The 23,435-nt window shown below is 38.8% G+C and overlaps 1 protein-coding gene across 3 annotated transcripts in view; it reads left to right on the top strand.

The window, feature by feature from the left end:
- Nucleotides 1-23,435, top strand: part of LOC149228178 (protein PSK SIMULATOR 1-like) — a 242,561-nt gene that overhangs the window by 21,941 nt on the left and 197,185 nt on the right. For all 3 annotated transcript variants that reach the window (XM_089378086.1, XM_089378084.1, XM_089378085.1), the window contains 2 exons: nt 17,330-17,422; nt 17,553-17,643. In XM_089378086.1, coding sequence (XP_089234212.1) covers nt 17,330-17,422; nt 17,553-17,643 — 184 coding nt within the window. The remainder of the gene's footprint in view (nt 1-17,329; nt 17,423-17,552; nt 17,644-23,435) is intronic.

The raw sequence follows: 23,435 nt of genomic DNA, 5'->3' as shown, positions 1-23,435 counted from the left end.
TTGTTGATTGATTTAGACAATACCCATAACTTCATCAATTACAAATTATGAAAACCTCTCAATTTTTTCATATATCTAGCGCCAAAGTTTCAAGTAATGATTGCAAATGGAGGCACCATAAATTGTTCAGGGATGTGCCATGGTATTATACTCAATATGGGGGAGTATTTGTTGGACAGTTCCATGATTGCAATACAAATGCGTGGTATTGATGTTGTATTAGGGATCCAATGGTTACAATCATTGAGAACAATGACCTTTAATTTTCAAGATCTCTTCATATGATTTACCTCAGACTGAAAGGAAATTGATCTTAGAGGTATCTAAGGGAAATCCTCTATAATGATAAGCTTTAATGGAATGACAAAATTACTAAAAAAGGGGCACCAGGGTATAATGGCATAGTTATGTTCATTAAATGTTCAAATGTTAATATTATCTATGTCAGGGGATCTCCATAAAGCTGTCAAGAATCATCCCAAGGTATTTGGATTAATGCCTAAGGGTCTTCCACCTAATCGAGATCATGACCATGTTATTCATTTGCAGTCGGGAAGTGTACCAGAGATAAATGAAGAAGGGAAAATCATACTAGAAGTAGAAATAATCCTTGAAATAAGGATTAAGAGTAACCTAGCAATTTATGGAGTACATGATCAAATAAAATAACCTACCAGTGGAAGAGATGACATGGGAAGCTGACTTATATTTGCAGAATCACTAGGAGTTAGTCAAGTGTTGAGGACAACACTTCTGTGAAGGGAGGGGCATGTTAAGCCCTATATAAGCCCCATTTTAACCCTAAGACCCCGCCTTAGATATTGAGTGATTACATTTCTATTGTTATGTAGGCTAGAACCCCTCATGGTCCCATTTTTTTATAATTGTACCCCTTGTCTCCTATATATACTAAGGAGACCTAATCTTAGAATGATAAAAAAAATGGTCTTGTACATTGTATTCATTGTAAAAGGAAGTTCCCCCCTCAAAGAACACTGCAATTATTGGTTTCTTATCATTTTTAAGGTGCAAGGATCATAACATGAGTTGGTTAGAGGTTGGGAAACAATTGAGAAATTTCACATAAAAAGGTGGTATATGCCTACTATAAGCTTGAAAATCCTTGAAGTTTCTTAAGGGTTGTAGGCATTGGCCATTCTTGAATGGCTTGAATCATAACAGGATCAATACAAACACCTTCCATGGAGAAAATATGGCTAGAATATTTCATGGTAGTTTTGGCAAATTCACACTTTCATTCTTTTGCATATAGCTTATGTAGTGCTAAAGTAGCTAATACAAGTTCCAGATGTCCAAGTACTTTGTGATTGCTTAACATGAAGATATCATCAGAGAAAACTAAGAAACGCTTGTAGAGATACATACCAAAATCTTTGTTCATTAAGGCCTTGAAATGTAGTGGGAGCATTGCAAAAGTCGAATCATATCACTTGAAATTGGTAGTGGCCCTAATGAGTTTTGAATGCAATATTTTCTTGGTCGTGGTGTCTTATGGGTATTTGGGATAACTAGAGTAGAGGCCAGTCTTAGGAAATAACTGGGCACCATGTAGCTCATCGATCAAATCATCAATGCTAGGCGTGCAAAACATATTTTTGATATTGATTGGATAAGGTGCCTTGTAATCAATACAAAAAATGTAGTAAAATCCATCTATTTTTCCTTGCCAAAACAATAAGAACAACATAAGAGCTCAGACCAAGAGTTAAAATCCTAGCTTCCAAGAATTTCTCCATAGCTTGTCAATCTCATGTTAGAAGATGTATCTAGGTTCGGTCTTCATAATTGCTATTGTACTTATGTTATAGTATATTTCTTGTAAAGATCAAATACGATAAAGAAATATTATTTTTCAAGCATGGGTTTCATGCTCAAGTCAATTTGTTTATTAGGTCAAGCATGTGTTTCATGCTCAAGTCAATTTGTTAATTAGGTCAAGCATGTTCTTCATGCTTCTAGGGTTTGTTGAGTCAAAAGAATATTTGTCACAAGTCAAAATATTTTATTACAATCAAGTTCCATTTGGACTTTGAAAAGAAAGTGTAAAAATAATTTTATTTGAGTCAAAGATGTCATTTTTGCCCCACAAGACCAAGTCGGCCGTGGAAGGGACAATTCGACCTCCTGGATGTGTATAAAAAGAGGATAGTTTGACCTAATTTGGAGCTTCTCAAGCAAGTCTCGATTTTTGTGCCAAGAAGAGTGAAATACAAGTGAAGAAGAGCAATAAGTCGAGGGAGAGAGAGTGAAGATCAAGAAGGAAGAAAAATGGAAGTTTCTGCCCTAATTTTGCCCTCAAATCTCTCACAAGTGCGAGTTTTTGAAGCTACTATAGGGGCTGAAGTTGCAGATCTACTGTAGGTCCAAAATTTTGTTGCTGGGGGTTGAAAATCTAAAGTTTGAGCAAATTTGGAAGACTTTGACTTGTTGGAAGAGCTTGGAAGGAGGGCTGACTTGGTCTTGTTGTTTGGGTCTTGGATTTCTCATTTGATTTGATTCTATAAGAATATAAGAATTTTACTAGGTTTTTCCCTTGGAGGGGTTTTGCCTTGGCTTGGAGTCTATATCTTATGTTCATTGTCTTTTTTGTGATTTGCATGGTTTATGGTTTTGGTAATTTTTTCCCAAGGAAAAATCACAACTTTATTCATAATAACCCGATCTTGGCTTCTCAGGATCTATAGAAACTCATCAAAGAGCTATAACTAATCTACTCTTTTCTATCTTTCTTTTTTTCCACTTTTTGCCAACCACCAATGTTGGGTGTGGATGATACAATAGTCATTTGATTCTCTTTTACATTTACTGGTAGTTCTTTATCCGAATCCGAACCTTCTAATGCATGGATTCGTTTGGTACCACTTACCTCTTTTTCAGGGGTAACCTTCTCACTCTGCTACTGTGGAATGAAAAACATTGGAACTAGTGCAGAATTATGCTCGGCCTCATCCTTTTGTGAGATGTTTTGGAATTTCTGATCATTGATGTTTGAGGTGTTTTCTGGGGTGTCTGCATTTTCTGCTTCCGCTTCATGAGGTTTTGTAAATTTCCAACCTTTGGGCTTTTGAGGTTGTCTCTTTTTTCTTTTGGGATCTTTTTTAGCTTGTGGACATGTGCTTTGAAGATGTCCTGTTTGAAGACATGTACGACAACGAAATGTCGTATTCTCATAATCAAGAGGTTGTGTCCACTGTAGATTATTGTGGACCAACAAGATGCAATAAGGTAAACCTTGGCTAAGGTCTACTTCAACACAAATTTTGGCAAATGTAAAAATGCCTTTTGAGACTCGATCTGCATCAACCTTTAGAAATTTCCCCAAGGAGTTCCCAATTCCTTCCAATACTTTGTGGTGCCAAAAGTGCAATGGTAGATGGTAGTATCGTCAAATATGGTGGTATCGTCAAATATGGGAAACCAAGGTATCACGAAGAGCCCCACATTGCCCCAAAACCATGGTCCCTCATTTAATACATAATCCTTATCTTTTGCTGTATCAAATTTGACAATAAAAAACCCTTTAGAACATAGATGGATATCACAATTTGGTGTCCAAGTAGAGAAAATCCATTGATGAAGAGCCTCCAATTTGGGCTAGAAATTGTTAAATCTACATATAATTGCTTTGGTGTGGAAATCTGCTTAAAGCTCGTTTACATCAAGCCAAAGTGTCTGTCAAAGTTGGAACCTGGGATTTTTGCTTCACGATATAGGGCCCAGGTAGATTTAGGATTTGTTATGGAGTGTTTTGAGTCTCCATCTTCCATTTGACAACATCCTTGAATGTAATTGGACCTTTTGAGCTAGGTTTGGAGCACCCTCCAAGTAGTCTCGTGTTGAGAATGATGGTCACATTGGGAGCAATGCCATAGTCCTGTAGCGTGAGGATCTCCTACAATGACTTCCCTGCATAAATCAGATTTTGGAAAGTTGCTGGTATACCCAATTGTTTTGTATCTTGTGCGTGAGAGCTTGTGTTCGCATCTCGATGCAGATCCTCATAACGATAGATTTCCCGCTCAGTCTTCTTATAAGTATTTAACTCAGGACTCCTTCACGTGGTTCTAGGTATCTTGCTTAACAATCCGAATTTTTGAAGATCACCGCCGATTTATCATTTGAAATCTTTACAAAGGCTTGATAGACGTCCTCTACTTCCAGATCTGCATTATGATTATTTTTGGAGCATCTTGCTGATAGATCTGGGCTTATACCAAGCAGATCTATAATATTTGAATCTTCTGAAGTCGCATTCATATCCCGATCCGGGTATACGTAGGGAAAAAACCTTGCAGAAGTAAGATTGAGAGAGCCAATTTTATGGTCTCTTGTGATCCACGGATCCTGATACAAATCTGCGTATTCACACACTTGTTTGAGAACCCCATGTTTCCCTTTTGGGGAGGTCGGTCCAGATCTATGAAGGCCAGTCACTGCATGGGGAAAGAGAGCCATTGATATGTTGTAACGAAACATCTCTTGTGACATACTCGCATCTCGCAAAGTCCTCATCTCCAGATCTACTCGTCGGCTACTCTGTTGCATAGGGGCCTCCAGATCCCTCTAGCGACGACCCAGATCCAATCGTCCCAGCTCTGAGCCAATCGTGGATGCCCATTGCTTTACCGGATCTTCAGATTGTAGAACGATCTACTCCCCTGCGACATTCCTGCACGTCGTGTTGATCCCTTCAGCTTCGCAGTTGTGAGCGGGAGACCTGTTGATTCTTACCATCGCTCCTTTCCCCACTTTGTCGATTCACACCAACCAAAAAACTATGGTTTTGGTAATTGTTTGATGAACAAAACATAATAAAGAAATAAGAAGCCAACATAACTTCATAAGCAATTATCAAAGAGAAATCATCCCAATTGTTGCCCCTATTGATTTCTCAACATGGTATTAGAGCTAAGGTGAAGGAGAAGGCAACTTGAAGATCACTCTTGGTGGCATAAGGAGAAGACATTCATCAAAGATACTTTGGAGGATATCATTTGTAGAAAATATAAGGAAAGACACAAGGAAGGACACAAGGAAGAAAACTTCATCACTCATCTTGAAGGAAGGATACTACAGCAAGCTATCATCTCTCTCTCTCTCTCTATCATTAAAGGCTCTTGATTACACATCATTATCTTGAAGAAGGACCTCAATCTCTCTTGAAATCTCTTTACTATTCGAATTCATCACATACGGGGAATCTTGGGAACATCATTGAAGGCATCATTGTTCATCTTTGAAGTAGTTTGAAGTTACCATTGTGCCATTAACATCTACGGACCTCTTTGAAGACCTCTTGGAATCATCAAAATTTTTGAAGGCTTCAAGAAGGCATCATCTTCAAAGCATCTTACTTTTGTATCAAGTAAGTATTACATTATTCTCTTTGTCTCAATCATCCAATCAAATGATTTCATTTTGTAAGGAAGGCGATAAGCTTTATGGGTCAACAAACTTTCAAGTAGGGAAGAAAATAATAGATTTGATACTCGTAGAAAATGAAGTCATGAACTACGTTCTAGGCAAAGTTGCAGAACCAAAGAAGGATAAGACTCAAGAATCGGCCAAGCACATGAAAGGAGAAGTGAGGGCTCAAAGGATTCTCTTTGAATCCATCAAGGACCATCTTATTCCATTTGTTGTAGATTTGAGTACATCTAAGCAATCTATGACAAGTTGGTGAAACTATGTTCAATTAGCACTACAGGTTAAAAGATATCTCTAAGGAATAAACTTTACAAGACAAGGTTATTGAAGGATGAAGACTTGGCTTCATATCTCTTAAAGGTCTCACATTTGAAGGATCAATTACAAGGGCTTGGAGAAGCTGTTTTTGATTTTGAGTTGACAACTTGTATACTCAATGCATTACCTCCAGAATGGAGTAGTTTTGTGACAAGCATCTATTCAAGAAAGGACACTCCAAACTTTGATGAGCTATGGTCTTTGTGTATACTAGAAGAGACAAGATTGAAGGCAAAGGATGACACCGAACCCAATGAAAAGTGTCAAGCTTTTGCTGCTAAAGTAAAGAAGAAGAAAGGGAATTTTAGAAAGTTTGAACCTGGTTAAAGGAACAACAATAATTAGCCACGAGGAAGACAAGATATGCCCAAAATACAATGCTTTGGATGTAATGAATATGGACATTTTAAGAGAGATTGTCTCAAAGATCCTCAAAATAGTAAGGGCAGTAAGAGGAAGGAAAGGAGTGGAGCACACACAACCGAAGAAAATGAAGAACCTGAAAGGAAGCCGAAGAGTGAAGATACCAAGGATCTTTATTATTGAAGAACTTCACCACTACTAGGTTTACTTACAGTCTGTTTTCTCTTTTAGAATATGGGTAGTTATAGTATTATGTGTAGTTACATTTGTAGAGGAATTTTGAGCATGGCATCATAAAATGAAGCATAAAAGCATTGGAAGGGTTAGAGTCTACACTGTCAGTTGCATCTCATTGATAGCAGTAGCTACTTTTTGGCACAATGTTGTTATAAAAGCAGTCTTATAGCAAGAAAGGATCACAAGGATCCTTGACAGTAATATTAAAGGCTCTTGACGATGTGGAAGAATCTTTGTAACATGACAAAAGTATATTTCTACTAGAAGTTTATGGAAGCAAGCATCAAATAAGCTTGCAGATGTGAAGATAATCAAGTTGTAGCATGAAGGTATAATTGAGCGCTTCTCGTTTTAGAGAAGGAATCTCATCTTAAACATCATCTTCAAGGAAAGATGCTGTTTGTTCAAGAAGAAGTTGACTAGATGGCAGTATCAAGAAAGAGGTATGCCTATCTTTAGGGCTCTTCATTGGGCAATAGAATTCATGTCTTCATAAATACTATAAGAAGAGATGGTTGCAAAAATGTGCTTCGTAGCATAAGCATGGTATGTCTTGGATAAGATTAGATTGGACAAAACTCTTCCATTTGGTTGCTCGATGCATAGAAGCATGGTTGATGGGTAAACCACATGATGATATTGAACTACATCTATTATGGTCTCTTGAACATATAAAGATAGATAACTTCAGAGGAAACTACAAAGACTCTGATGGATATGATTTTGAAGCTTGTTGATTAGTTCACTCCATGAACACATTGATTGATGTTTGAAAGGTAAAAAGCGTGAAGAAGGATTCTAATATGAAGATAGACCATGCAAAGGCAGGTTGACCTCAGAAGGATCAGGTAGCAAAACATGACATCTTGACAAAGAGGCTATCATGACTGGGAAACTCTGATGATTTTATGTTAATGATTCGTTTGAGATATAATTTGGCTACCTGGAAGAACACGTTGCAAAAATATATATTAGAAAGATAGCAGTTGAGACAATATATCTACCAATGTTTGGTTTAAACTCAATTCTATAACACATGGATTGAGTGGACAAGCATCTTTTGCATAAATGTGTACATCATGAAGGCAAAAAAGGTAGCATGTCACAAGATAGCCTATTGGTCATGTTGGATCCGATGATATTCACTTTCTCGGTGGACAGAGGGAGCTATGATTAGCTCTACATTGATTGGTTTGGCAAGATAATATTGATGATGAAAATACTATAAATGATGACCGATGGAAAGTGATGTAAAACGCTGATGGCAAGAACCTTGTCACAAAGGAACATCAAGAAAGAGTTTGGCTCCATAACATCCATGAAGGTCGAAGCTTAGGTATAAAATGATGATGAGATATGAGCCCTTGCAACTACTACTAAAGATCTCCACAAGAAGAACAAGTCGCTGATGAATGAGACAAAATGAAACTTATGATTGAGACTACCTGAGGATTGTAATGATGTCTCCCTAATTGAGAGGGAGTTAGGATCTACTCCATATTTAAAGGGAATGAGAATTACATCCCTGGTTGAGAGGGAGTGATATGGGACACCGTATTCTTCATGTGTCATGCACAACGTTAGGACTAACCACTGTACGTCTAGTAAAGGCACTGGGAGGGAGAATGGAAAATTGGATAAGCATCTAGGACTGATACTCCTTGAGGATTGGAAATCCAAGATAGGAAGTAGTAACGTGGACTGACACTCTTTGAGGATCTGACAAGGTATCCAAGACGAGTGTTCGAAGAGGACTAATATTCTTTGAGGATTAGGAATCCAAGATAAGAATATACCTGTAAGGACTTACCTGATGAACATCCGGATGGGGTATCTGCCTTGAGAGGCAGTTGTGGTGTCCAAATGTGTGTGCCTCCCAACATTGTGCTATAATTATGTAGAAAATTAGAGCTTGTTAGTAGAAAGGCCTTGTGATATTGCTATTTGACAATGCTAGTTATAATATCAAAAGACTTATCAATCTGACTCTTCTTATGAGAATATTTCAGTTTGAGAGTATCCTTCAACCTGTTGTGGAATTATGAATAATTCCCTAGTTAAGGGGGAGTGTTGGAAAATGTAACTAGGTTTGGTCTTCATAATTACTGTTGTACTTATTTATTGTATTTTTCATGTAAAGATCAAAACAAGATTTTTCAAGAATGGGTTTCATGTTCTTCATGCTTCTAGAGTTTATTGAGTCAAAAGTATATTTGTCATAAGTCAAAATATTGTATTAGAATCAAGTCCCATTTGGACTTCGAAAAGAAAGTGGAAAAGTAATTTTATTCGAGTCAAAAATGTCATTTTTGTCCCCACAAGACCAAGTTGGCCCTGTTTGAACAAGTCGACCTTGGAAGGGACAATTTGACCGGGATGTGTATAAATAGAGGACAGTTTGATCTCATTTAGAGCAACTCAAGCAAGTCTCGATTTTTGTGCCAAGAAGAGCAAAATACAAGTGAACAAGAGCAAGAAATCAGGGGAGAGAGAGCAAAGATCAAGAAGGAAGAAAAATCGAAGTTCTGCCCAAAAATCTCTCATATGTGCAAGTTTCTGGAGCTACTGTAGGGGCAAAAGTTGCAGATCTACTGCAGGTTCGAAATTCTGTTGTTGAGGGTCAAAAATCTTAAGTTTGAGCAAATTTGGAAGACTTTGACTTGTTGACTTGAGATGATTTTGACTTGCTGGAAGAGCTTGGAAGGAGGGCTGACTTGGGTCTTGTTAGAAGTCTTGCTCTTCTTGTTAAAATTTGGGTACCAGAGGACAAGTGGTTCCCTAAGGCTTTGATCTTTGGCTTAGGGAAGAGTGTCCAAATTTATTTGTACTATTCTCCTAAAGTGACTTTATAAGTGGTAAAGTCAATTTAATTTAAAAGGTGACTTTTTAAGTGGTAAAGTTACATTATAATTTAAAGACGACTTTATTAAAGTCAATGAAGAATTAGAAAGTGAAAAAGTGACTATGGAAATAAAAGGCTAAGTGGGTCTTTATTTAAAGTGGGTGAGTTAAAAAATAGAAAGTGAGAATTAAATGCACATTTATTCTCATCCCTAGATCTAAATGAATGTCAACCATTAGATCTTGGGGTAACCCAAAAGGTCATTTAGAGAGTAAAAGGAGAAGAGAAGAGAAAAAGATCAATTCATTCTTTCATGAGCATTTGAGAGAAAGAGAAGAGAGCAAGGAGAAAATTTTTAAGCAGTGAGGAAGTGAAGGAGAGCAGCAAGAAGCCATTTCAGCAAATCTTGGCAACAACATTTATTGACACGCATCCCAAGGCAAAACCGTACAACATGCGGAAGATATAAAAAATGAGGAAGAGGGACAACATCAAGGGAATGAATTTCGAGGCAAGTTTTGGGCATGATTTTCGAGGCAATTGTACTGCTGAAATTTGTACGGTCTGTACAGTGCGTACAACAGGTTTTGGGCATGATTTTCGAGGCAGGCCATACAACATTTAATGCTGTTTTATTGGTGGAAAAGTTTATGTTTTGGCAGATTACTGATTGGCACGATTTTCGACGTAGAGTTCAAGCACGAAAATCGAGATAAGTTGTAATTTGTGGTTGTTGGCATTTTTACTATGTATTTCAGTTTCTTTGTAAAAACATTTTCAGAAATAAAGAAGAGTTCTCAAACTGGTTTTCCCCAAGAGTTGTAGAGGGGTTTTTCTAGGGTCACATTGACCAAAAATAACTGTGTTATTTTCTGTGTGTGGGTTTGAGAGTTGAAGGCATGTTGGATGGGAAGAACAACTATAGTGCATGGAAGGAGAGAATCTAGAGCATCTTTGCGGAAGCAGAAGTCTGGGGCATTATGGTAAATACCACACAGAACCCAGTAGCAGTGCCTGTTGACCCTGTACAGTTGGCAGAGTTTAACAAAAGAATGCTAAGGCAAAAAGATTGATTCTAGGAGGAGTCAAAGATCATGTCATTCCTCATGTGAGAGGAAAGACTTATGCACATGAGATGTGGACAACCTTGACTAGTCTTTACCAGAGCTCAAATGAAAACAAAAAAATGGTCCTAAAGGAGAAACTGAATGCCATTAAAATGGCTAAGACTGACAGTGCTACAACATACCTCACAAAGATCACTTCAGTGAGAGATGAGTTGGCAGTCGTAGGTGAGATCATTGCACCCACTGAGTTGGTGAGGATTGCTTTGAATGATCTTCCCAAGACTTGGGAGAATTTTGTGGATGGCATTGTTGCACGGGAAAACCTTCCTGGACGGGAGAGGTTGTGGGATGATTACATTCATAATGAGATCAGAAAGAACCATCTTGGGGCAGCCAAACAGGTGGAGGATGATGACAATGTGGCATTGTTAGCAAGAGGCAAGAAGGGTAGAACAAAGAAGCAAGCTTCCAATAGTGGGGGCAAGGCAAAGGTAAAGGCAAGCAACAGAACAAGGAGAAGGACTATTCCAAAGTCAAATGTTGGAATTGTCAAAAGTTGGGACACCATGTTGTTGTGTATTCGGAGAAGAAGAAGAAGAAAGGGAGAGACAAATCCATGGCAACTTCTCCAGAGATAGAGAGCTTCTTAGAGAGCTTTGATTGGGAGTTTGGGTTCATAGCTTGTGAGGCCACTAGAGCATGATCACTTGCCATACAGGTTCAGGGGGAGTGTGCACTCTCCACTACTAGCAGAGCATCTTCTAGCATTTGGTATGTTGATAGTGGCGCTTCCCGCCACATGACAGGAGTCAGAGAGTACTTCTCATAGCTTTTAGAGGATGATACTGATATGGAGGTAGTACTTGGTGATGACAACATGGTTAGAGTAGTCGGTGTGGGGACATTGACATTTGATAGGGGACACAAACCTCCCTTGAAAGTGTCAGATGTTCTATATGTGCCTGGAATGAAGAAGAACCCGATATCCGTCTCAGCACTTGAGGACAGAGGGTATGATGTGTTGTTCAGGAGAAGGCATTCAGGAGAAGGTAGGTGCTTATATATCCTAGGGGAACTCCAGCTTCTTCAGCTAGAGTGATTGGTGTGCGCCATGCCAAGGTGTACAAGTTCTCATTCTAGCCCCTGATGGCATTGAGTAGCAGCACTCGAGACAGGACTGACAATAGATCTAACAATTTAGAGTTGTGTGAGATTTGGCACCGCAGGATGGGGCAAATGTATCATGGGGCCTTGAGTACATTGCGGGAGATCACCACTGGTGTGCCAGATTTCAGTTCTGATCACCTTGATGTATGCAGAGGATGTGTTATGGGGAAGTTTGCCAGATCCCCTTTTCCCAACAGTGACAGCAGAGTGATCGGGATCCTTGACTTGATTCATACCGATGTGAGTGGTCGGATGTCTCATGTATCCTTGAGTGGCTATGAGTACTATGTTTTATTCATTGATGACCACTCCAGGAAGACTTGGATTTATTTCTTGAAGACCAAGGGTGAGGTCTTCAAGCGGTTTCAAGAGTTCAAAGCTCTTGTGGAGGCCCAGACAAGTAGGAAGATCAAGGTCCTCAGGTCGGACAATGGAGGGGAGTATACCCTTGGTGGGTTTGTTGATTTTTGTGCTGAGGTAGGCATTAGGAGGGAGTTCACAGTTCCTTATAACCCCCAACAGAATGGGGTTGTGGAGAGGAAGAACAGATCCATTGTAGGGGCTGCCAAAGTTATGATTCATGATCAGGGGTTACCTTTATTTTTGTGGGCAGAGGCCTGCAACATTGGTGTGTACTTGCAGAACAAGAGTCCACATTGTGCCTTGGGGAATGTGACTCGGGAGGAGGCTTTTTCTGGGAAGAAGTCTGATGTTGGGCACTTTCGTATCTTTGGGTGCCTTACATATTCCTATGTCCTCAAGGAGAACAAGACCAAGCGAGAGCCCATTGCAGACAAGGGCATCTTTGTGGGTTATAGCGAGACCTCGAAAGCTTATCGATTTATATTCCTGCGCATAGGAAAGTGGTTGTCAGGCAGGATGTGAAGTTCGAGGAGGAGAGAGCTTTCAAGAGGTCATGGGAGTTAAAGTATCTTGAGTCACCAGACCCTCGGGAGCAGCTAAGTCAATCATAGGGATCCAGTGGTCAGGGATCAGGAGGTACATCGAATACAATGTCAGGTCCATCAGTGAGCAGTGGCTCTCAGAGTCAGGTGGGTGGTTCTTCAGGCAGCATGCAGGGCAGTCCGCAGAGTAGTGCACAGGGTAGTCCACTAATGGACAGTTTGCACGGTACTTCAGCATCTACAGGCATAGATTCAAGCATGAGGTCAGTTGGCAGGCCTTCAGGAGTTTAGGCTTCTGATGATGATGAGGATTCTTTCACGCCAGTGGGAGAAGTATGCTCAGGGAAGAGGAAGCCGAAGTGGCTTCAAGATATACCTTGCGCGAGGCCACATCAGTTGCTGGGCCAAAGAGATAGGCTAGAGAGAGTAAACCCCTTGAGCGATCCTGTAGTTACATGGCATTGGTAACAAGCATTGTTGACTCCGAGCCTTCTAGTTATGAGGCGGCAGCCAACCAGCAGGTCTGGAGAGAGGCCATGATGGAGGAGTATTCTTCTATTATGAAGAACGACGTTTGGGAGGTAGTGCCGAGGCTTGAAGGTAAATCAGTTGTTACTTCCAAATGACTCTACAAGATAAAGCATGTTGCAAATGGCAACATCGAGAAGTTCAAGGCTCGATTTGTGGCGAGGGTTCTCACAAGTAGAGGGAGTTGACTACGAGGAGACCTTCGCTCCTGTCGCTCGGTGTACATCTATTCGCTCCATTATATCGGTTGCAATAGAGATGGGTTGGAAGATCCACCAGATGGATGTGAAAACCACATTTCTCAATGGCTTCATTCAGGAGGAGGTTTATATTGAGCAGCCGTAGGGCTTTGAGGTGCATGGGAAGGAGTCCCATGTATGTAGATTGTAAAAGGCACACTATGGCCTGAAGCAAGCTCCTAGAGCTTGGTACTCGAGGATTAATACATACTTGTAGTAGTTGGGTTTCACAAAGAGTGAGGCTGATCCGAACCTATACTTCATTGCGGTGGGTGAGGAGGTTCTCATTCTGGTGTTGTATGTTGGTGACTTGATCATAACTGGTGCAGAGAGGCTCATTGAGGGCTGCAAGAGAGATCTTGCTTTAGAGTTTGAGATGAAGGATATCGGCTTGATGCATTATTTTCTAAGATTCGAGGTGTGGGAGGAGGAGGGGCATTTCTTCCTAGGACAAGGGAAGTACATGTGGATATTCTTAGTAGATTTCACGTGGAGGACTGCAAACCCATGTCTACACCTAGGATCACTAACTGGAAGAAGCTTCATGCTTCTGATTCCGAGTTGGTGGATCCTACTCTATACAGACAGCTGATTGGTAAATTGATGTATTTGGTCAACACTTGACCAGATATATGTTTTGCAGTTAACACTATGAGTCAGTTCATGTGTAAACCTAGGAGAGTGCACTGGGTGGCTGCAAAACACATTCTTCGTTACTTGCAGGGGACTGTGGATTTTGGTCTGGATTATAGACAGGGTGATGGAGTGAGACTGGCAGGGTACACAGATTCAGATTGGGCAAGTTGTGCTTCAGATAGGAAGAGTACTTCCGGGTGCTGTTTTGGGTTGCGTTCGGTAGTTGTGTCGTGGATCAGTCGGAAACAACAGTCAGTTGCATTGAGCTCCGCTGAGGCAGAGTATATGGTTGTTAGTTTGGCTAGTTGTGAGGGCATATGGCTTCGCAACATGTTGATTGGTCTATTTGGTCAGGCATTGAGACCTTCAGTAATTTACTGTGATAATCAGAGTTGCATAAAACTCATGGAGAATCCAGGTTTTCATGACAGGTCAAAGCATATTGAGATCAAGTATCACTTCATTAGAGACTATGTCCAAAAGGGAGCTGTCAAGCTTGAGTACATTTCCACAAATGAGCAGGTAGCGGGCATTTTCACCAAAGCCTTACCACGGGGCAAGCATGTCTACTTCAGAGACAAGATGGGAGTCGTGACGAACACTTTCCTCGGTAAGAGGGAGTGTTAAAATTTGGGTACCAGAGGACAGGTGGTTCCCTAAGGCTTTGATCTTTGACATAGGGAAAAGTGTCCAAATTTATTTGTACTTTTCTCCTAAAGTGACTTTATAAGTGGTAAAGTCAATTTAATTTGAAAGTGACTTTATAAGCGGTAAAGTTACATTATAATTTAAAGGTGACTTTATTAAAGTCAATGAAGAATTAGAAAGTGAAAAAGTGACTATGGAAATAAAAGGCTAAGTGGGTCTTTATTTAAAGTGGGTGAGTTAAAAAATAGAAAGTGAGAATTAAATGCAAATTTATTCTCATCCCTAGATCTAAATGAATCTCAGCCATTAGATCTTTAGGCTAACCCAAAAGGTCATTTAGAGAGTAAAAGGAGAAAATAAGAGAAAAAGATCAATTCATTCTTTCATGAGCATTTGAGAGAAAGAGAAGAGAGAGCAAGGAAAAAATTTCTAAGCACTGAGGAAGTGAAGGAGAGAAGCAAGAAGACATTTCAACAAATCTGGGCAGTAGCATTTATTGGTATGCATTTCAAGGCAAAACCGTACAGTAGGAGAAAGGCACAAAAATCGAGGAAGAGGGACAACAACAAGGGCATGAGTTTCGAGGCAGGTTTTGGGCACGATTTTTGAGGCAATCGTACTACTAATATGGCCCGTACAACAGGTTTTGGGCACGATTTTCGAGGCAGACCGTACAAAATTTAATGCTGTTTTATTGCTGGAAAAATTTCTGTTTTGGTAGATTGCTGATTGACATGATTTTCGAGGCAGAGTTCAAGCATAGAAATCGAGATAAGTTGTAATTTGTGGCTGCTGGAATTTTTACTGTGTATTTCAGTTTCTCTGTAAAAACATTTTCAGAAATGAAGAAGAGCTCTTAAACTGGTTTTCCCCAAGTGTTGTAGGGGGGTTTTTCCAGGGTCACATTGACAAAAAATCATTGTGTTATTTTCTGTGTGTGGCTGTCATTATTTTGTTGTGTTTTATTTCTGCAATTTCAGTAGTTGTGAAATCTCTAAATTTGTGTTTTCAGAAAATATTGTCATTTCCAGATTTTAGAATTTTTATCATGCTTGGATTTAAAACTAAATGCATGGAGTGATAAGGAAAGCTGATAATTGGAGTGGGGGTTGAAATTCTTTAGTTGCTTGGGCCTTGGATTTCTCATTTGATCTAAGTCTATAAGAAGAGAAGAATTTTACTAGGTTTTCCCCTTGGACTTATTTTGCCTTGGCTTGGAGCCTACATCTTGTGTTCATTGTCTTTTTTGTGATCTTCATGGTTTATGGTTTTGGTCATTGTTTGATGAACATAACATAATAAAGAAATAAGAAGCCAACTTAACTTCACAAGCAATTACCAAGTAAAGAGAAATCACCCTAATTGCTGCCCTTATTGATTTCTCAACATCTCATACTTGTGAAAATAGCCTTTCCCTTAAGGATGAACCACTATGGGGCTTTTAGCGGGGTCAAATTTGAATACCATGTTCCATACCCCTATCAAGTGGAAGTATCATGAACATCTCCTAGAAGACTGCCTTATATTTCTAGAGTAGGGTAAAGAAGCTTGGAATATGGGTTTGTTGAGAAGGAACTGCCTCTATACAGTGCAAGTGAGCCATGAAGCCAAAGTGGCCTCTCTTTAAAAGTTTGGACATATTTTTGGAGTCAATGGTTTGAATACTTTTAGGTGGAATGGGGAAGGCCTTTGATAATGTGTTCAACAGCATCCCGGTGCAAGTAGAGGAACTTCTCTTGGTGGTTAGTGGAGTAGGTCTCTGTGGGAATAAGTTGCACAATATTCAAAAGAATATCTATTCCTCCAATGTCTGTGACAAGGGTTCCCATGTTTCGAATGGTGGAAGGGACTGGCCTTTTGTCCCATAGTCATGATCTAATTATGTCGGGAGAGTATCCTCCTTAGGTTTAGATTCAAATTCAGGTAAGCATAGATTTTCATCCATAAAAAGTTTGCAAGGTTGGTAGTCATGTCCCTTAAACTAGGGCCAAGAGCATTTACGATACAGGTGAGAGATTAGTTTTTATGCAGGCAGAGGGAGAGATGTCTTATTTCATGGAATTTCAGACTCTTACTCTTCCTTACTCTTCTATCACATGCATGATCCCTTTTACTATAGCCAAGTACCTTTCCTTAATAACTTCAACATGACTCTAGAGTCTCGACTCTTCTAGCTACAATAATGGTCTTTTCTAAAGAACTGGGTTTAAACACGCTTACCTCAGTTTGCATATCTGATCACAGATTTAAGATGTAGATCTTTTGCACCAGATTTGTTGAGAGTTTGGCTTTTGACTTCAAGGTTCGGAACCTCTTAGTGTAGTCTTTGGTTGTTGAGTCCTTTTGGCATAGGTGCATGTTTGTTGAACATCATAAAGCTTGTCCCAATGACAATCTGTTCTCTAGGTTAACACATTTGCAAATTTTCTAATGCCCCTTATTGGGTTTGCAGCACTCCATCTCTTGCCCCATGCATGGGCTACCCCATCCAAATGTTGTAGGGCCACATTTAACTTGTCCTCCTGGCTGTGAATGTGTTAGTTGCAACTTGAATGCTAACTTGATTTTTCCTTAAACATGTATGCACTTCCACCTGACCTCCAAAGCCATATTGTGAGATCTTATCTAATGGTTGAATGGCTTTCATTCTCCAAGGGTTTACTTTTTCCTCAGAGTTTTTGGTGTTGTGGATTAAAGTATGTGGCTCAGGCTTCATGGACCCTTTCCCTAGGGCTTGTAACTGTACCCAGCACTTATATTCTTATATTAATGGTCTGTTTTATCCTTTTCTATTTCATTTTTTTTTGCTTATTGAGAAATTTTTCAGGTAAAGCTAATACAATTATTGGGTTCTTCTGTTCCAATATTCCATACTTGGAGGGAACCAAAATGTCAACAAACTAAAGATGGTTTAGTCTTCTATGTTAACAGGGACGAGCTAAAGATTTTTGCAGGGGAGGTGGTCCGATTTGGAAATCATTGTAAAGATCCTCAGTGGCACCAACTGGACCGCTACTTCGAAAAGTAAATATGGATATTGTAAACTGGTTCTATTTTCTAAGCACTGTGATCTTTCCTGAGTTTACATCTTCAAGAGAAACATTACTTATACAGTGTAACTAATATAATTCAACTGGCTTCTTTACATTTTCAGGTTAGGCACGGAACTTCCCATACAGAAGCAATCAAAAGATGAAGCTGAAGCAATGATGCAATACTTGATGACTCTGGCACAAAATACAGCTGTATGTGCAATTAAATTTGATTCAATTATGGAGAATGGACATTTGATGATTAAACAAAATGGGATCAGTATTCTCAGCTCTATTCTGTTTAGTTCTCCTGCTTGTCATAGTTTGCTTTGGATATTTTTAATGGGGTAAATACTAAAAAATGCTTCAGTTACACAGGTTTGTGCCACATTTCAGTATATGACACTATTTCCTAGTGCAAAAACATTGCCAAATGTTACCAAGACCTAAAATTTAAAATGTATGCCAGCACACTGTCCAGAGCATTGATAATTGTATTAGAACGGTAGAGTTACTTCCTTAGAAGTACAGATCTCATTTGCTATATGAAAATTGACATCTGTATCTCTAATGCCTGGGGAGGGGACATTGAGGTTAATAAAAATGGCTTACATGCAAGAATGTATATCAAGTTAGAGAAATTGAGGTTACACTTCACCTGTTCTTCTTTTGCAGGCCTACTGTTCTGAATTTACATATCATGGTCTTCCACTTTAACTTTGTTCTTTCTTTCTTCTTTATTTCTGGAAAGTTTCAGTGATTGCATATATAAATTGTGGAACATTAATGTCTCATATCAGAGCTGATGGTGTGAAAGATGAAGTAAACTGTATGGCCAATAATGTGATCAGTTTTGATGGTGGACAAATGTAGAAGTGTTCAAGCGTAGATATCACTTTATGGGTTTAGTAATTGAATTAATTAAATGCTGAAACACCTGAAGGGACAGGTGAATGGTATGGAAAACAGCAGCCATTCAACGAAGCACTGGAAACAGTTTCAATTAATATTCAAACTCCATCCTCCTTCTGCATACTAAGTGCCAGAGACAAGCAATGCAGTAATTTCAATGTTTAACTAAGGGATCTAGGCAATTAATTATTACCAATATGGGCTTAGATATTAATCCTTCATAAAATTAAATTTCGGTCAAAATAGAGGGGATGTGTGATGAGAGAAGAATGCAAATGACTCAAATGCTGCAGAAGAGGTGATGGATGAATGGGATAAAGGATAGACTTGGGTGTCAATCAGAGGATGTATATAAGAAAGACAAGTGAATGGCTGTAATGTTTGATAATTAGAGAGATTCTGAACTAATCAAAAGTGAAGTGTTGAATAAAGCTATATGCATACTTTGTTGATGGAGAAAAACGTTCAACAGTAGTTATATCATTATTCAAATAACAGTGAGATGGACTTGATTGAGTAAACTATAGAAGTAGATATCAATATCCAAGGGAATAATATTTGAAATTATATCAAATGGTTATGATGTCACAGATTACGAAGACACAGAATCCAAGGAATGTGTTTTTAACAGAAGTTAGGCATGGAGAAACTTAAATCGATGGCTATAATAGTTTAAATGCTTAGGAGGGGACATTTGCAAGTGTAAACATGTTGTGTTAAGAAAATTGGTGAATCTTCCAATGATTTGCGATAGATCATCCTTTCTAAAGCTTGTTGCTGGCAAGAAATCTTGAATAAACTGACATCTACAAGATTAGCATTATTGAAGATTGAATGGCATTTCTTCATTAAAAAGAGTATGTTTTGATGCAGAATCTGAACCAGATAATAGTCAATTACCTTCGAGCCACTCATTAAATTGGCATGGATATTTTCATAATGGCATGAAGAAGAACTGCTTTGGTATCACCTGAAGCAGATATAAATGACAATGCTAAACTCAAGTCATAAAATATGGGGCGGGCTCATATTGCAATAATAAATCAGAGATTACACATCAGTGCAGCAAGCAAAATTGAGTCCAAGGTATACCAAGAGGATTTGATACTAATGATGGTATAGGCCAAGGACTGCTTCTGAGGTAGCCAAGGGGTAACTATTTTTCCTAATCATGTAGTGATGAACTTTGGTCACACAGTAAGGTCTGGTACACTAATCTCAGATAACCGGAATGTGATAATATAAGTTACCAAGTCTGATTTCAGTGAGGAAAAAAGTAGAGAATATCTTGTCACGCAGTACTGTGTTGTCATGCAGTACTGGTTGAATATCTTGTCCTTTGTCTGATTGTGACCTTTTCCATTAAGTTTCAAGATTGGTCATCACAGTCTGAGCATTCACATTAATAAATCTTTTCTTCTTTAAGAGGTCTGTGAAAGCACACACTAAAATACTCAGCAGATGATAAGCATGGAATGCACTCAATTAAACATATGATACACACAAATACAAAGCTTAATGACCCTTGGTTTTCATCTTCCAAAAGGTCTCTTGGACTTCTCATGACAATTGGTCTTCACTTGAGGTTTTTCACTTTCCACTCAAGTGAATGTGCCAAATTTACATAACCCCAAGGATTGTGTTTCCAACATTCCTCCCGTTAATCTAAAGGGGTTTATAACAGGTCGCACGAAACGGGGAAATGGGTACGAGTTTTCGAAACGGGAACCGATACGAAACGCGACCTCCCCAAATTTTGGAAACGGGGAAACACGAATATATATATATATATATATAGATTAGGACATTTAAGAAATATGTGCAATCATAAAGCATATATGATACATTCTAATTTATTACATTATGATAAAATTGTCAATTGTCAATGCATAAACTATAAGTCTCTAAATTTACATCACATTTACTCATGAATGATCACATAATGAAAATAGAAATATCCAAAATCAGCCACGAGAAATTTCTAATTTCTTGTCTCGTGCTTGATTGGGAGTCTCCTCCTACATAGTCGAACGACCTTAGTGCCCTTGATTAAATACAAGTTTTATACCCTAGTACCCTACATGCTATTCATTATTGGGAGTCTCCCCTGCATAGAGGGCTTGGTTCTCTTGATTAAATACAAGTTCCATACCCTAGTACATGATAAAATCCAAAGGAAACATTGCAATCCCCCCAAATCCTGAAATCCTGAAAAATAGATAAGTCTGCTGGATTTTGAGTGAGATCTAAAATTCTACTTTCTCCATATGAAATCCAATGAGGGCGAAACCACTCTCAAACATCCCGAGTCATTTCATGGTAATGTTAAAAATTTAAGTAAAAGGATGAAAATGAACATCCGTTTACTTTAAGAATTTAACATTACCATGAACTGCATATCAACACTAGGGCAAAAGTTAACTTTTATAACTTTAGACAGTTATCTAGAAGCAACTAGAAGTCACTAGGATATCCTAAAAATAAATTAGAAAACAAAAAAACGCAAGTAAAAAGCTAAAATGTGAGTCGTACGGTCCTGAAACGCGTTTCAGGCCATACTGGCCATGTTTCAGTTTCGTGAAACGTGGCAGTATGGCCTGAAACGCCGTACCATACGCGTTTCAGCGTTTCGTACCCGTTTCCGTACGGAAACGCCCCCTTGCCCTACGTTTCCTGCAACATAGGGTTTATATGAGTCCAAAAAGAGCGCTGAAATATAAAGGTGGATAGCGAATGTGCCAAATTTACATAACCCCAAAGATTGTGTTTCCAACATTCCCCCCGTTAATCGAAAGGGGTTTATATGAGTCCAAATGGCAAAAAGAGAGCTGAAATATAAAGGTGGATAGTAGCAAATGACTGGATGTGCTCTCTGAAATGGTGGTTTAAGGAAGACCACAAACCAAATGAGTTGGGAGAACTTGAAGTTTTCTATCGGTGGTGGCTTAAGGCTGACCACCAACTTTGGAACCTGGGTTGAAGCATTTCTTGAAACAATATTTGAATCTGTCTAGAAGCTGAAGTCTTCTGTGAAGTGGAAGTGCTCCCTAATGATGGTTTAAAGATGGCCATAAATTGATGAAATGTGTAATAGAAGCCAAAGTCTTTTACAAGTAGTGGTTTAAGGCTGCTCACCAACCAAGTCATGCTTATAGAACATGAGTCTATCTTTGGCTACACCTTTCACTCTGGCACTGGCTGACTTTGGCTCTAGGTTTTGGTAGTTGGCTCTGGTTCAGGGTGTGGCTCAGGCTCGCTTGATATAACTTTGAAACTAGTAGCTATCATCGATTCCCCCCTTGTCAAATACAAGGTGAGAAGATGGAGATCTCTCCACTAATAGACATGTAGATACTCGAGAATGGACTATGACGTATGACCAATATATCTTCTTGGTTGTTGAAGACCATTACCAAAAAGTGATCCATCCAAGGTGAATCTTTTCTCTTGCAAGAGTCTTGTGTCTGGAACATTTGTTTGAATGAAGGGTATGTTTTCCACAATGTTTACAAGGGTGAAGATGAAAACACTGATCTTTCACATGGCCAACCTAATCACAATGTTGGCATTTGATAGTCTGAAGTGGGTGTGGAAGAGGAGCAAGAGAAGATGCCTTGTCTTGAAGAAACCACGAGATCACTTCCTTTTCATATCCGAGATCAGTTCTGTGCTTGTTGCAGGGAATTTCTTCTAGGGTCTGATGATGGGCTTGGAAAGTGCAAGTAGAACTTTTGCATCTTCATGTGAATTGACTCCTAAAGTGGAATCACTGATTTGATGAAGTGCTGGTTGTTTATGGGAATCAACCTCAAACTCAAAAAGAGAATTGTTCAGAACAAGAACCATTTCAAAATGTTGACTCCTTTACTGTAATTCATCTCGCTAGAGCTGTGACTCAAGTTGAAGAACCTCAATCTTCTCCTGTGCATCTTGTAAACAGGTTTGGATATCATTAATTTACCGGAAACGGCTAAGGATTTTGCTTGAAACGCTGTTCCCCGTTTCCGAAACGGAAATGGGTATGATTCTCATACGATCTGCTTGGAAATGCTGGAAAAACGTTTTTTAACCATGCCAACAATTCGGAAACAGCAGATCCGGTTATGGAAACGATTTTTTAGGATGCAATTTTTTTTGGATCTGTTTCTGGAAACAGATCCACCCTGAAAAAGGCCAACTGTTGGGAATTGAAATCTACTATGCACTGGGCGTATCTCTCTTAGTGTAACACAAATTAAATGACCATCTTTTGCCTTCGAAGTTAAACAAGTCAATGAAATTCCATTATACAAAGAACTTGAGAATGTAAGGCTCAGAACCACTGTGAGGATTATATCATTTATGAACATAATCTGAAAAACTCAATAAGTATTGTCGATGCTCGTTAGTGTTATAGTTTATTCAAATCCTCAGAAGAAATAACAATCATATTATTCAGAATATGCCCATATAATCAAGAAATGTGCCAAATTACAGGCATAGCATCCATTTTGTGCACATTCACCATTCCATTTATGTGAGTTACGCTTTAAATTTTAAATGCCCATACGCTAATTCCAGATTAAGTGTGATTTGATAAAACCTACATGGATATATTCAAATGAAGTTTTTGAAAGGGAACATAGAATTTTACAGAGACAAACAGAGTATAATCAAAGCTTAATGTGAAATGCAATGTATTGTTGCACGTGGAGTTCGTTCCACGTTTCCAACATTCTTTCAAAAAGAAAAGCAACCTAGTGATATGCAGGAGCAAAATTGTGAATTTGTCAGAGTGCATGAAATGGGGTTTGGGGTTTATTTCTGTCAGACTTTTAAGTTTTCACCAGACCCTAAAAGTTTGCTTCTGACATAAGTGAATTTGAGTGTCCATGAGTAAATAAAATTTAAAATTTAAGAAAGATTCACTCTCCACCACTTATTTTTTGTGAATGATATCTTAGATGATTATGTATTTTTAGATATAGAATCTAGATTCTAAAACATGAATGGTAATATGTAATTGTTTTTTATATATCTGTGTGTGTGTGTGTGTCGTTTCCTTGCCATATCGTATCCAGATTTTTTGAAAATTTGCTGTATCTGTTTCAAAC

This window comes from Pinus tabuliformis, chromosome J (assembly GCF_031772625.1).
Source record: "Pinus tabuliformis cultivar Carrire ecotype Pingquan chromosome J, CPIR1, whole genome shotgun sequence".
Lineage (NCBI taxonomy): Eukaryota > Viridiplantae > Streptophyta > Pinopsida > Pinales > Pinaceae > Pinus > Pinus tabuliformis.
This window is presented reverse-complemented; position numbering and strand designations above follow the sequence as displayed.